This window comes from Neoarius graeffei, chromosome 17, assembly GCF_027579695.1.
Source record: "Neoarius graeffei isolate fNeoGra1 chromosome 17, fNeoGra1.pri, whole genome shotgun sequence".
NCBI classification, from domain to species: domain Eukaryota; kingdom Metazoa; phylum Chordata; class Actinopteri; order Siluriformes; family Ariidae; genus Neoarius; species Neoarius graeffei.
This window is the reverse complement of record NC_083585.1, coordinates 17,639,614-17,653,301: the sequence shown is the minus strand read 5'-3', so window position 1 is coordinate 17,653,301 and position 13,688 is coordinate 17,639,614. Positions and strand designations below refer to the sequence as shown.

The 13,688-nt window shown below is 42.4% G+C and overlaps 1 protein-coding gene across 6 annotated transcripts in view; it reads right to left on the bottom strand.

Moving 5' to 3' along the window:
• Positions 1-2,574: 2,574 nt before the first annotated feature.
• arhgap32a (Rho GTPase activating protein 32a) overlaps positions 2,575-13,688 on the bottom strand; it is a 79,330-nt gene continuing 68,216 nt past the window's right edge. For 5 of the 6 annotated variants that reach the window (XM_060943803.1, XM_060943804.1, XM_060943807.1 and 2 more), the window contains 4 exons: positions 10,886-11,034; positions 7,976-8,047; positions 7,192-7,872; positions 2,575-7,001 (listed from right to left, as the gene is read on the bottom strand). In XM_060943803.1, the coding sequence (XP_060799786.1) occupies positions 4,741-7,001; positions 7,192-7,872; positions 7,976-8,047; positions 10,886-11,034 (3,163 nt within the window). In that variant the 3' untranslated portion in view covers positions 2,575-4,740. The remainder of the gene's footprint in view (positions 7,002-7,191; positions 7,873-7,975; positions 8,048-10,885; positions 11,035-13,688) is intronic. The other variant, XM_060943806.1, reaches the window with a different exon arrangement.

Here is a 13,688-nt window from a genome sequence, read left to right as displayed (position 1 = left end):
TTGTACTATTTTCAACAAAATCTAGGGTTTTCATGATTTGCAAATAATCACATTCTGTTGTTATTTTTACACTGCGTCCCAACTTTTTTGGAATTGGGGTTGTAGTTTTTAAAAAAAGAAGAAACAGGAAATTACTTATTTTGCTCTCTAAACAAAGAAGTATAATTCAGAAGCTACTTTTAGGGATAACCCACATTAAAAAAAAAATATAATTTGTGCAGTGTGCTGTATGCATACTATATTCTGAGATCAGTTGATTGCTCTTCTGATAAATGGGACTCAATTAATGTTAGTGTCATTTTTCCTAGGTTACTTGTTCTAGCTTTAACTGTTTGCGGATATTGTTTCTGTTTCAGTCTGTATAATAGTTTGCTACTTTGCTGCCAGCAGATATATTTAGATGGGCCCACAACTGCACGGTGTGCTGTATTTATTCAGCAGAGCTATAATGTGTGGCTTTCTGTGCTCCCAAATGCAGATGGTAGTTTCAGAAAGTAGTAGTCAGGGCTGAAAATAAATCACAAACACATGAAGTAAGCTATCATTTCTACTTTCACCAAATACCCTGATGGTGAATTACAGTCATACATACACACAGTAAATGATGTAAAACAAGGAACCTCCATGTTTCTCATCCAGGCATCAGCCTGATCCTGACACTCTTCTACTGCTATGGCTTCTCTGACCCTCTGGACCTTCCAGATTCAAGCTGACACGCTACACCTGCTTTAAGCTTTCACTCCTTGTGACAAACGTTCTGCTGCTGTGGATGATCCCACTTCAATCCATCTTCAAATGAGTTTACACTCACATCTTACCTTATGGTGGTGTAGTGGTTAGCATTGTCGCCTCACAGCAAGAAAGTTCTGGGTTCGAGCCCGGCGCCTGACGGGGGCCTTTCTGTGTGGAGTTTGCATGTCTCCTCTGGGTGCTCGAGTTTTTCCCTCCACCATCCAAAGGCATGCAGGTTAGGCCAATTGGTGGCTCTAAATTGACCGTAGGTGTGAATGAGTGTGTGAATGGTTGGTTGTCTCTACAGTGGTGCTTGAAAGTTTGTGAACCCTTTAGAATTTTCTATATTTCTGCATAAATATGACCTAAAACATCATCAGATTTTCACACAAGTCCTAAAAGTAATTAAAGAGAACCCAGTTAAACAAATGAGACAAAAATATTATAGTTGGTCATTTATTTATTGAGGAAAACGATCCAATATTACACATCTGTGAGTGGCAAAAGTATGTGAACCTCTTGGATTTGAAGGTGAAATTAGAGTTCGGTGTTTTCAATCAATGGGATGACAATCAGGTATGAGTGGGCACCCTGTTTTATTTAAAGAACAGGGATCTATCAAAGTCTGATCTTCACAACACATGTTTATGGAAGTGGATCATAGCACGACCAAAGGAGATTTCTGAGGACCTCAGAAAAAGGTGTTGTTGATACCCATCAGGCTGGAAAAGGTTACGAAACCATCTCTAAAGAGTTTGGACTCCACCAATCCACAGTCAGACAGATTGTGTACAATTGGAGGAAATTCAAGACCATAGTTACCCTCCTCAGGAGTTGCGACCCTGCATAGGATAAGCAGTTATGGATAATGGATGGATGGATCTCACCTTGCTTTGGTGGATAATCTCAGTCTGCTGCTGCTGCTGTAATCAAACACTGCATTCATCCTAGAACTCTTATTCACAAAATATGCCTCCACAAACTGAACACCCTTTAAGCACACTTGTTTGACTTTTTATTATACAGGTGAAGTAGTATGCTTTAATATCTCACCATCTTGTGTCACACTGAAGAGAACGGGTTCCCTTTTGATGTGCATTCTGAGATACTTTTCTGCTCACTACATTTATAAAGAGCGACTGAGTTACCATCACCTTCTGGTTAGATTGAACCAGTCTGATCGTTGTTCTCGGACCTCTCTTGTTAACCAGGCATTTCTGCCTGCAGAACTGCCCCCACCCCACCCCACCCCACCCCACAATTCTGTGTAAACTCTAGAAACTGCTGTGTGTGAAAATCCCCAGAGATCAGTGATTTCTGAAATTCTCAGAGCAGTCCCTCTGGCGTAAACAAACATGTCACGGTCAAAGTCACTGAGATTTTTTTTTTGCTCATTGGGATATTTGATGTGAACATTGCCTGAAGCTTTTGACCCGCATCGGCATGATTTTTCCCAGCATTTATCGGCAGTGTGCAATTTACCCAGATAAATCCATTATTTCTTTTTTTGTCTCATATGTGTTCAGTTATTGAAGGAACTCTACTGTTGCTATCTGAAAGTGAATCCTACAGCAGGTTCTCATTTAGTGTTCAACACATTTGGATCATGAATGAGCAGATAAATAAACGTCCTGTAAACCATTAGAGTTAGGTAATAGCTTATACCCTGCTAATCCTGCTTTCATCAGCACAACCTGAGAGTACAAGACTGAATTTACTAATTTAAATAAAAATAGGGTCAAGAAAACAATCATTAAAATTCAAGTGTAGTTTTGTAAAACACATGATCTTGATAAAGGATACATTTATCATTTTGAATATTTAATGAAAGTAATAGTACAACATAAAAAAACGAGTAGACAACATAAAAACCCTTAGAATAATAAACATTACACATGTTCAACTACACAAGAATGACCGATTTCATTTAAATAAATATATCTGAATTTACATTATACCTCCATTTGTAACCATTTAATGGTCAATTCAACTTCAGGACCCTGAATTTTAGTTCCAGGATCACAGTCAAGCCGTATCCTCAATTCTCCATTGCATACTGAAGTTGTAAAATTGTTATTGTCATTAAATTCATTCTGTTAAAGTGTCTGGTTGTTTCACAGACGGGGTCTAATCAAAGTGCTTGCCTAGCCACCAACTACATGTACAGTAAGCAATAAACAGCAGGAAAATATATTTCAACACCACAAGACTTCTATACATTAGAGTTGAAACAGCAACCTCTGCTTCATTTAGGACATCTTTTTGTGTGTTAAAGCTACAATGTAAATTGGAACACATTTGATGACTTTGAGGCAAAACGAATGCAAGAAGAATGACAAGAAATGGAGCTAGCACAATTTTGGTCAGGATTGGGTACACGTACCAATCAATAATCAAACCGGTTCTCAAAGAACAGATTAAGACTCCTGTAACTAAAATGTGTTTTGCAAGTGTCATGAATATGGTATGCGATGCACAAAGGCCCTGATTTACCAAAGGCTTTATATTAACAACAAAAAGGTGATTGAAAGGTGACCATACTGTTCACGTGAGCAAAATTTCATGTCTTGGATATTTTGCCTGAATGGATTTTCAATTTGGGAGATCATACCTTAAGGTGGAAAATACACGGCAGTGTCAATGCATTTTAATTACATGGCATTTAGCAGTCGCTCTTATCCAGAGCGATATACAACATACCCTGAGCAGCCTGGGGGAGCAGTTGGGGGTTAGGTGCCTTGCTCAAGGGCACCTTCAGCCATTCCTGCTGGTCCAGGGAATCAAACCAGCAACGTTTTGTTCCCAAAGTTGCTTCTCTAAGCATTAAGCCATGGCTTCAAGTGCAACATGATTTACCTAAAAGACACCTTGGGAACAGCAATTGAATGCACAAATGAATATAAACGAAAATGTATTTATTACATTTCCAGACGTTAAAATTACACCATTTTACTACGTCTTAATAATGAGAAAGTTTTGCGTCATTATGCCTTGATCATCTCATCTCATCATCTCTAGCTGCTTTATCCTGTTCTACAGGGTCGCAGGCAAGCTGGAGCCTATCCCAGCTGACTACGGGCGAAAGGCGGGGTACACCCTGGACAAGTCGCCAGGTATGCCTTAATCAGTTTTTCAAAATTACCACAGTCATCTGAGATGTTCACTGCATGTTCAGATGCTAAAGGCATTTAGAGCCTTCATAAGAAAAGTTATTAACATTTACACACTTTGATTCATTTAATTACATTGAATGTCGAGTATTTCAACCCGTCTCATATTGTACCTCCAAATTCAGTTTATTCTTCCAGAAATCTTTGAGATTTGAACTCACCATGACCTTATATATGTTACGTTTACACATTTTCCCCCCACTGCACACACAAATTACCACATTATTCTGGATCTTAGTAAATCAGGGCCTTACGGTGTCTAAAATTTGTTATTTCTCTTTAAATTACCAGACGATGTGTTGACAAGATTCATCACTGATTTTGAAGTCACTATATAAAAACACACACAAAAAAACCTAAAAAAAAAAAAATGCACATTAAGAATTTGTGAAACTGTCCTTGGATGCCACTTGGTGTTGTGTTAGAACATCAAAGCAGCTCAAAGAAATACCAGGTTTATCAGTTAATTAATACCTTTTAAGACCAAGTATACATTTAAATCTTATGTTGAAATTTTTTTCCAGAAGATGTATTTCATAGTTAAGAAATTACTAACAGCTGAAGAATGTCTTATAATGACTTACTGAATAAAATTACTTATTTTAGCTATTACAAATAATTTAGACAATTTCTTCATAATTAATAAAAATTTTTAGTGATTTGATGTGAACGTGATGACGCCAAGCTCCATCACTCGTGTTATTTGATGTCTGTTAATATGGGATAATGTACAAGTAAAATTTCATACCATATTAAAATACATGTAATGCGTCTCTTTCTTTTATATAATAGATTCTGAAGAATAAAATAACACTCCCCCCCCCATACACAAGTAGCTTCATTCAGCATATATTTCTGTCTCGGGCCTAATCTCAGAGTGAAGAAAGCGTCCTGTGCCCATGGCTGAAGAGTACAGTCTGTTACTGTGAGGGGGCATGCAGCCGTAGTTTGGGAAAATGCCATGTACCTTGGTTTGCAAAGACACGTAACCATCCATGTAATCAGTACGCGAAGGTGCAAACATGCTACGAGTCCTTGGCCTGCTCTGGACAGGATATGAAAATCTATGATCATGCTCCAGTGTCATTTTGGTGTGTCTGGGTTGCCGATGACTTTTCATGCTCTGTGACCTCGCTGATCTTTGCAAATCATGTCCCTTAACCCAAGCGTACTGAAAATCCGCTTTAGGATGGCTGCCGTGGACCCTAATCAGCTTATCCTGGCTGTGAAGTCGAGCACTGCTGTGCTCAGAAGAATCGGTGTGTTTAAAATCAGGGCAGCTGTATTCTTTTTGCAGAGTTAGCTTACGAGGTTGTGGCAAGGCCTCAAGCGTTTTCTGCATGTAGTTCTGCATGGACCGACTTTGCTTTAGCATCAGGGCAGGTTTGGCACTGTGCCCACTCCTCTGTTTCTCCATCTGGGTGGAAAGGGGTATGTTAGATTCAGAGTGTGGGTGTTCAGGGGAGTAATGGGACACCATAGTAACCCTGTATTTCCCATCAGCCCCTTCAGTAGAAATAAGCAGATCTTTGGTTGAATCAGATTTATTCCCAGTGCGCATTGTTTCTTGGCCCCTCTGGCTCTCTTTCTGAAGATGGGGCTGAGGGACAACATCTTGCATTCTCCTCTTTTCTATATTTCCTTGTCTAAAAGATGGACTGAAATGTTGACCTGATAATCCAGCATCAAAACCCTCATACACACCAACATTTCTTGCTCTTGGAAAATGGCCAGTGCCTTGTTTTATAAAACTAGCTTCTCTGCTATAGGGCATGTTGGGATAGTTCTCAGCTTTGCTCATCACTCTACCAGGATAGGTTGGCCGCCTGAGGAGGGTGTAGGAGTGGCCGTATCCATGACTACTTACTCGATACTGATCCAGATTGTTATACTGCGCTCCTGAATAGGGCTTGTACCTATATTGAACTTTACCATCCTCAAAATAAGGCCTCACTTGGTGGATATCTGAGAGAACTTGCCTGTGGTAAGTATTCTTCTGGTAAGACGGATGTGGGAAGAAGAATGTATCCTCTGGTGGCGCGTGCATGGAGCGCACTCTACGAATAGTGGGATACACAGACGCACCATCCATTGGTGGGTATCTTGGGCCACCATGTCGGTAAAGGAAGCTGGGAGAGTGTTCGTTCCTTTGTTGACTCTTGTATTTAATGGACTGGTGGAGGGACCTTGGTGCCAGGGTGTTGTAGTGGTCCTTGGAGAAGATCTTAGCTTGGTAATCAGGCTGAAAGGAATTGGCCTGTTCAAATGGACCTGACCAGTAAGTTTGACCTGATGGCCTCAACATCTCATCTTTGGGGCTGCACTCGTAAGCGGAATTCAGAGGAGAAACTGGAGATTGTGGAAGAACATCATGCACTGAGGCTGGCATAGAAGCTTCAGCTAATATCACACGAAAGTTGGAAGCATTGGCAGCTTGTTTGTTGAGAAGAGAAGCCCTGGCTGTCTGACTGTTAGTGGTAGAGAGCGATGTCACCGTCTGTGAGGGAGATGGCATCAGGTTCTTGTATGACTCCATCTCAGAGCTTTGCTCTGGGCTACCACCATCTGTACCAACTCCAACATGGCGGACGTTTTCTCTCAAGGGCATATGGCTTTCAGCATCCTGCTCAGTATCTACATTTTTAACAGCAGGCAAGTCCTCTGGGGGCAAATTTGTTTTGTGACTTTCAGCAGAAACATCACCTCCATCAGAGTAGCTATGTCCGCTCTCACTGCCATGACATGCACAGGTGCTCTGCAGGCTGCCAGCATCGGTGTAACTTCCTGTAGAGATGACACTTGAAGGTTTGCCCACAGTTTTGCAGGTGCCACAGCAGTGTCCTCTACTGGCAGATGATGTTTGGGCTTGTTGAGAAGGTTTTGGAGGCCACTGTAGGATGGACAGTGGGTCCTGGAGGTGACTTGGAGAAACAGGAGTTGGTGGTTCTGAACTCCCTCGTTTCCTCAGGCAGGTGGCCTGTTGTGCTGATTCAGCCAAGGCCAGAGCCAACATACGGGCAGCACTCTTTACAGCAGGCTGGGAGGTTATGAGGGACACTGATCTTACCAGCCCTGGAGTGCAGTCAAAGGTCACAGCACCTAAGAATAGGGGAAAAAAACAAACCACAAGACATAATTGCACTTTATAGAAACAGCAAATTGCAGATTTAAAAAAAAAAAAAATGAACAACAAAAGATGCAGAAAAGGCTTGTATGCCATCAATCACTATGAATACGTGAGGATGATCACTCTTCGTAAACATTACATGGCAAAAGCCCTTGGACTAACCCGATTCTGTTTGTTTCACTGCTCTTGTTTCCTCACTGTGAGTTTCATCAAGGCTTTCAGCTTCTGTCTGGAGTAAAGAGGAAGGCTTGTTTTGACAATCTTGTCCCCAATTTGACTCACTGGACTTGACTAGGGGTGAGATCACTTCAGCGGGAGGCACAGACAGAGTTTTCATCTCTAATGCAACCTCAGGTTTTTGGATAAGACCCACAGGAACAGTCTGAGAGGACTTCAGGTTTTCTTTAGCTGTAATAGTTGTTGCAAATTTCGCTGACATTGAGTGCTTATGATTTGTGTCCTCTGAAGCTGTTGGGATTGCATCAGATGGTCCTGTAGGGGTGACTTTTTTCAAGGTTTCTGATTCACTGGAACTGCCTCCAGTCTTCCGTCTGCTGCCTCTTTTTCTTTCTTCAGATGCAGAAGCTTCAATTGGCGTTGAACTGCACTGAAACGAAACTGGGTCAAAGTCTCGAGAAGCCTTGCCAATATCTGCATCAGCAGAGTGTGGGGTTGATATAAGAACAGGCACACAAGTGGTGAACAAAGCTGTGTCTTTCCTGTCTTTATGGCTTAACTGAGAGTCCCTGTGGACTCGGTTGTTTAGTAGCTCTTCATTGAAGGAAGTGGACAGGGCAACACTAGTAGAGCGGGGCCTGCGTGCTTTATACATTGCTGATCCACCTAAAGTAGGCAACATGTTCATTTACTTGATATAGAACAGATATTCCAATATCATACATGTTACAGAGAAAAAAAAATCTAACTCAACAAAATAGCACTTTACCCTCAAGATTGGTTGATGACAGAGATTCTTCACTTTTAGATGATCGTAGTGTTCCAGTATCTCCTCTACCACCTGGAAAAACAAATCTGATCATTCCAAATGCACTTAGTGCATTACACTTACTAGGAACCTAAAGCATGACTGGATAAAGCATGGTTTTTAGCCCAAGTGTCACATAAAATTAAAGGTACTTCATGTCGACCCAGTTCATGTTGCTGTTGATGTAGATAGATGAAGCCCAATGCAAGTTTAAAATTCAGGACAGGTTTACGAGATCAATGTTAACAATTACACTAAAGAGAGCTATTCCCACCCAAAAGGGTTCTTCAGCAAAGTGGGCTGTGAAGCTGAGAATACATCAATTACTTGTAGCTCTGATATATTCTCTACTTTGATCTCATCATGAGTCTTCATCAATTCCCTCAATATGTTCTGTATGATGACCTCATTTTACTCAATTTTTATCTGGCTCTTTTATTAAGAATATATGCACACCTTCCATAACAGTATGTTTGATAGTCAAATGCCAACTGAGACTGTATTCTCTGAACACCTTCCTTATGGTTCAAGCATAGTCTCCCCCCCCTTTAAGTTATGGTCACACTACAGCTCGTGATGCTTTGCGATGGGTTATCAATGAAAATGAGGCGTTTTGGTGACGATGCATGGCAATGTACAGGTGAGCTAAAAGTTGTGGTCACACAGCAGGCAAACACTTGACTGTCATGCCTTTGTGCGCTTGAGTGGCCACCCTCGCTCACAGGACCCAGTTGTTATGGGAAACACCTGATGCTGATTTGAGCTCAATCAGCACACGCATGTAAGGACACTTTCACAGAGGCAAAGCCTCTGTGAAAACAATGGTCATGTTTGTTTCTTGACATGTTTCTGATTTTGGTTAAATACAAATATATTATTTACCAGCTTAAGGTCAGTCTGTATCGTGAAATACCATGACCGAGGTCTTGAAAATACTGACCGAGGCCTCTGGTCTGTATTTTCAAGGCCGAGGTCACGGTATTTCACGATACAGACCGACCTTAAGCTGGTAAATTATATATATATATATATATATATATATATATATATATATATATATATATTTTTTTTTTTTTCTTTATCAAATTCTAACAGAAAACGAGAGCGCCCGAAAGGGAAAACAAAGCCAAGGCGAGCTGGCATTTTGAATCCTCATTCACGGCTGTAATGCAAATGATTTCCTCCTCGGTATACAAGTGCCCTTCCATGGCAGGAAAAAAAAACTACATTTTGCCGCCTATGTAGTCCTCTATTTATACAAAATTGAGTTATTCAGGATTCAGCCATCTCGGCGTTAGCAACAGTTACAGGTTTTCAGCTTCCTCCTGAAATGTTCATCTTCATCAGGGTAGTAAAACTCGCTTTCACTGTGAACACTGTCGTTATTGCTATCCATGCTGTACAATTAATGCTATTATGCTGAGAAACGCGAAAATAAATGTTGACAAAAAATTGCTACCATGTTTGTTGTTGTGAACGAGCGAGTCGCCAAAGGTCCGTAACCGGGGTCTGTATCATAAGATTCCAGACCACTCGCAAACCAATCAGAGCACACGATTTGATGGAAACCAGACCGCAAAAAAAATAATCTGCTTTATGACACTACTTTGTTTTTGTAAATAATCACGCCTGCTAATAAACACTCTTCCTGCACTTAGATCCGTCTACTGCCGCCTAACTGACAGAATACTTGCAAAGTCTCTATGAAAACAGCGTCCTTATATGCATGTGCTAATTGCACTCAAATCAGCATCAGGTGTTTCCCATAATGACTGGGTCCCAAGCGCTTGCACAACATACTCTGGAAGATCCCTGAATGTAAATGTTTTAAGTCTCGGTGAAGGTTAGGCTGTACCGAGCTGCTGTGTTGATAAGGCTCTCGCAACCATCAGGGCCATGGATTTGAGACAAATGCATCTCAAGAGGCTTGATGAAGGTTTCCCGAGCTTCTAGAAGTATTCCCAAACCCATTTGCAAGTATTCACCGCTTAGTTTGCTGATGAAAACTTCGCCACCAAATTTCAATGCATGCACTGAAAATTTTTGCAATGTTTTTGGCCACTCATGAGTTGGAGACACACTAAAATACAACTCGTTAAGCTCGAAGAACATTCGCTGTGCATCACACAATTGGTGGCGATGCTACCAATGTTTCATCGTCAAGTATTCGCAAACCCATCACAAACTGTAGTGTGACCAGGGCCTTACCTATGTAAAAATAATAACTTGCATTCCACTTTTTGTTACAACAGTTGGACTCACTGTTAAAGTTAGATACATCACAATGTCAGGAAATTTTTAATAAACTAATTCACTGGCAGGGCGGCACGGTGGTGTAGTGGTTAGCGCTGTCGCCTCACAGCAAGAAGGTCCTGGGTTCGAGCCCCGGGGCCGGCGAGGGCCTTTCTGTGTGGAGTTTGCATACTGTCCGCGTGGGTTTCCTCCGGGTGCTCCGGTTTCCCCCACAGTCCAAAGACATGCAGGTTAGGTTAACTGGTGACTCTAAATTGACCGTAGGTGTGAATGTGAATGGTTGTCTGTGTCTATGTGTCAGCCCTGTGATGACCTGGCGACTTGTCCAGGGTGTACCCCGCCTTTCGCCCGTAGTCAGCTGGGATAGGCTCCAGCTTGCCTGCGACCCTGTAGAAGGATAAAGCGGCTAGAGATAATGAGATGAGATGAATTCACTGGCATCTGTGATTGACCTGGCACATGACACTTATAGGATAATGAATTGTACATAAAACAATTTGTATACAAGAAAGAAGCAAAAGGAGATGAATGGTGGGCCGGTCAATCCTAACCTAATGGGGAGAAATCTGAATATTCAATACTTCTTGAACAGTAAATGGTGTATGGAAAAAGCCTTACCTGAGAGTGCCTGTGAGGTCTTCATGTTATTGGGCTCACTGGGATGACGGAGCAGCTTGCGCTTGGCTGTGGTAGAGGATTTTGCCATATTGAAGAATGAACGCCAGCTTGCCACAGGAGATTTCTTTACCTTTGTTTGGGCCTTCTTTCTATGAGAACATAGAATATTATTTATAGTACACCAAATACCCATAACTCAACTCAACTTTATGGTCATTCTTCCAAATACACAGTATGCAGAAAAACAAAATGTCATTCTCAACATACTAAGGTGCTTAGACAGTGCAAACAAGTATCACGACAAAACGGTAAGCATTAAACAATAAGAATATAAGAGCTAAATCAGGTGTGAGGATTGTGAAGAGGTAGAGAGGCTTGTGCACAGTTGTGTGTTAAATGTCCATTGTGCAGTTTGTGTATAGAATGTCCATTGTCCCTTCTTTGAGTGACAGAGCACAGGTGCTTGGGATGTCCATCTTCTGTTATGCGTGTGGTGTGGGATGGGGGAGGCACGTTGTTTTGGGAGTAAGGTGTTGGGTGGCGCCAGGGTGTTCAGGGCTCTGACAGCTTGGGGGAAGAAGCTATTGCAGAACCTTGGAGTGTGGGTCGTGATGCTGCGAAACCTCCTGGCTGATGACGGAGGGTCAAACAGACTGTGGGAGGGGTGAGAGGGATCCATTACAATGGCAGAGGCTCTGTGTAGACCACATGCCTGGAAGATGTCCTTGATGGAGGGGAGGGAGACCCCTATAATCCTCATGGCTGTCCTCACTATGCATTGTAAGGTCTTGCATTCCAGTGTTTTGCAGTTCCTGAACCTCACAGTGATGCAACTGGCTAGGAAGCTCTCCACAGTTCCTATGTAGAAGAAGGTAGTGAGGATGGGTGTTGGAAGGCTACCTCTCTTCGGCCTCTGCAGGAAGTGATGTTGTTTTTGTGCCTTCATCACAAGCAGAGTTGGTGTTGGTCGACCAGGTGAGGTCATCTAAAACCCTTAGATGTCTAAAAACCTCTTGCCTCTTGTGCACACCAAGAATCTTGGTGCTTCTGACTTTTTATTACAGAGCCACTGAGTAGCCAGGCGGGGAGGTTCAGCTGACCCTCTTCGGAAAACAATTTCTTTTGTTTTGTCTATATTAAGAGATGACCGCGAGTTGGCCTAGTGGTTAGCGTGTCTGCCTCTCGATCGGGAGACTGAGTTCTACTCACGGTCGGGTCATACCAAAGACCATCCTAAAAATGGTACCTACTGTCGTCTGGCGAGGCAGGCTGCAATATAGATGTGAGTGGGGAGTCAAACTCTCACAGTTACCAGAGGACTAACTCCCCACTGTAACCCTAGCTATGGAATAGGCGAGAGGCTGAGGGCTACGGAAACGGAGATCGGCGCCGCTCTATGCGCCGCATGGTGTGGGAAGGACTTTGATTTTGATAGATTGTTGTTGTGACACCAGCTCACAAGTTGTTCCACCTCCTCTATGTATGGTGTTTCATTGTTGTTGCTGATGAGGCCCATGACTGTTGTGTCATCAGCGAACTTGACAATGAGGTTGGATTCCGATTTGGCTGTGCAGTCATGGGTGAGCAGTGTGAACAGCAATGGGCTGAGCACACAGCCTTGGGGGGGGGGGGGGGGGGGGGGGGGGGGGGGGTGTCACCTGTGTGCTCAGCGTGTTGGTGTCTGATGTTCTGCTGCCGATGCACACGACTGCGGTCTCTGTCAATTAGTCTAAAATCCAGTTACTGAGTGGAGTGTCGAGGCCCAGCCGAGAGCATTTCCTCACCAGCTGCTGGAGAATGATTGTATTGAATGCTGAGCTGAAGTTGTTGAACAGCATTCTAACATATGTGTCCTTTGTGTCCAGATGTGATAAAACAGTGCAGGATGGAGGAGATAGCATAATCAGTGGGCCGAACGTGTCTCTTGACCAGATGCTCAAAGCACTTAAATCATGATGGGAGTCAGTGCTACTGGGCGGCAATCGTTAAGACAGATCACCATTGATTTACAGTGGTGCTTGAAAGTTTGTGAACCCTTTAGAATTTTCTATATTTCTGCATAAATATGACCTAAAACAACATCAGATTTTCACACAAGTCCTAAAAGTAGATAAAGAGAACCCAGTTAAACAAATGAGACAAAAATATTATACTTGCTCATTTATTTATTGAGGAAAATGATCCAATATTACATATCTGTGAGTGGCAAAAGTATGTGAACCTTAAGGATTAACAGTTAATTTGAAGGTGAAATTAGAGTCAGGTGTTTTCAATCAATGGGATGACAATCAGGTGTGAGTGGACACCCTGTTTTATTTAAAGAACAGGGGTCTATCAAAGTCTGATCTTCACAACACATGTTTGGGGAAGTGTATCATGGCACAAACAAAGGAGATTTCTGAGGACCTCAGAAAAAGCGTTGATGCTCATCAGGCTGGAAAAGGTTACAAAACCATCTCTAAAGAGTTTGGACTCCACCAATCCACAGTCAGACAGATTGTGTACAAATGGAGGAAATTCAAGACCAATATTACCCTCCCCAGGAGTGGTCGACCAACAAAGATCACTCCAAGAGCAAGGCGTGTAATAGTCGGCGAGGTCACAAAGGACCCCAGGGTAACTTCTAAGCAACTGAAGGCCTCTCTCACATTGGCTAATGTTAATGTTCATGAGTCCACCATCAGGAAAACACTGAACAACAATGGTGTGCATGGCAGGGTTTCAAGGAGAAAGCCACTGCTCTCCAAAAAGAACATTGCTGCTTGTCTACAGTTTGCTAAAGATCACGTGGACAAGCCAGAAG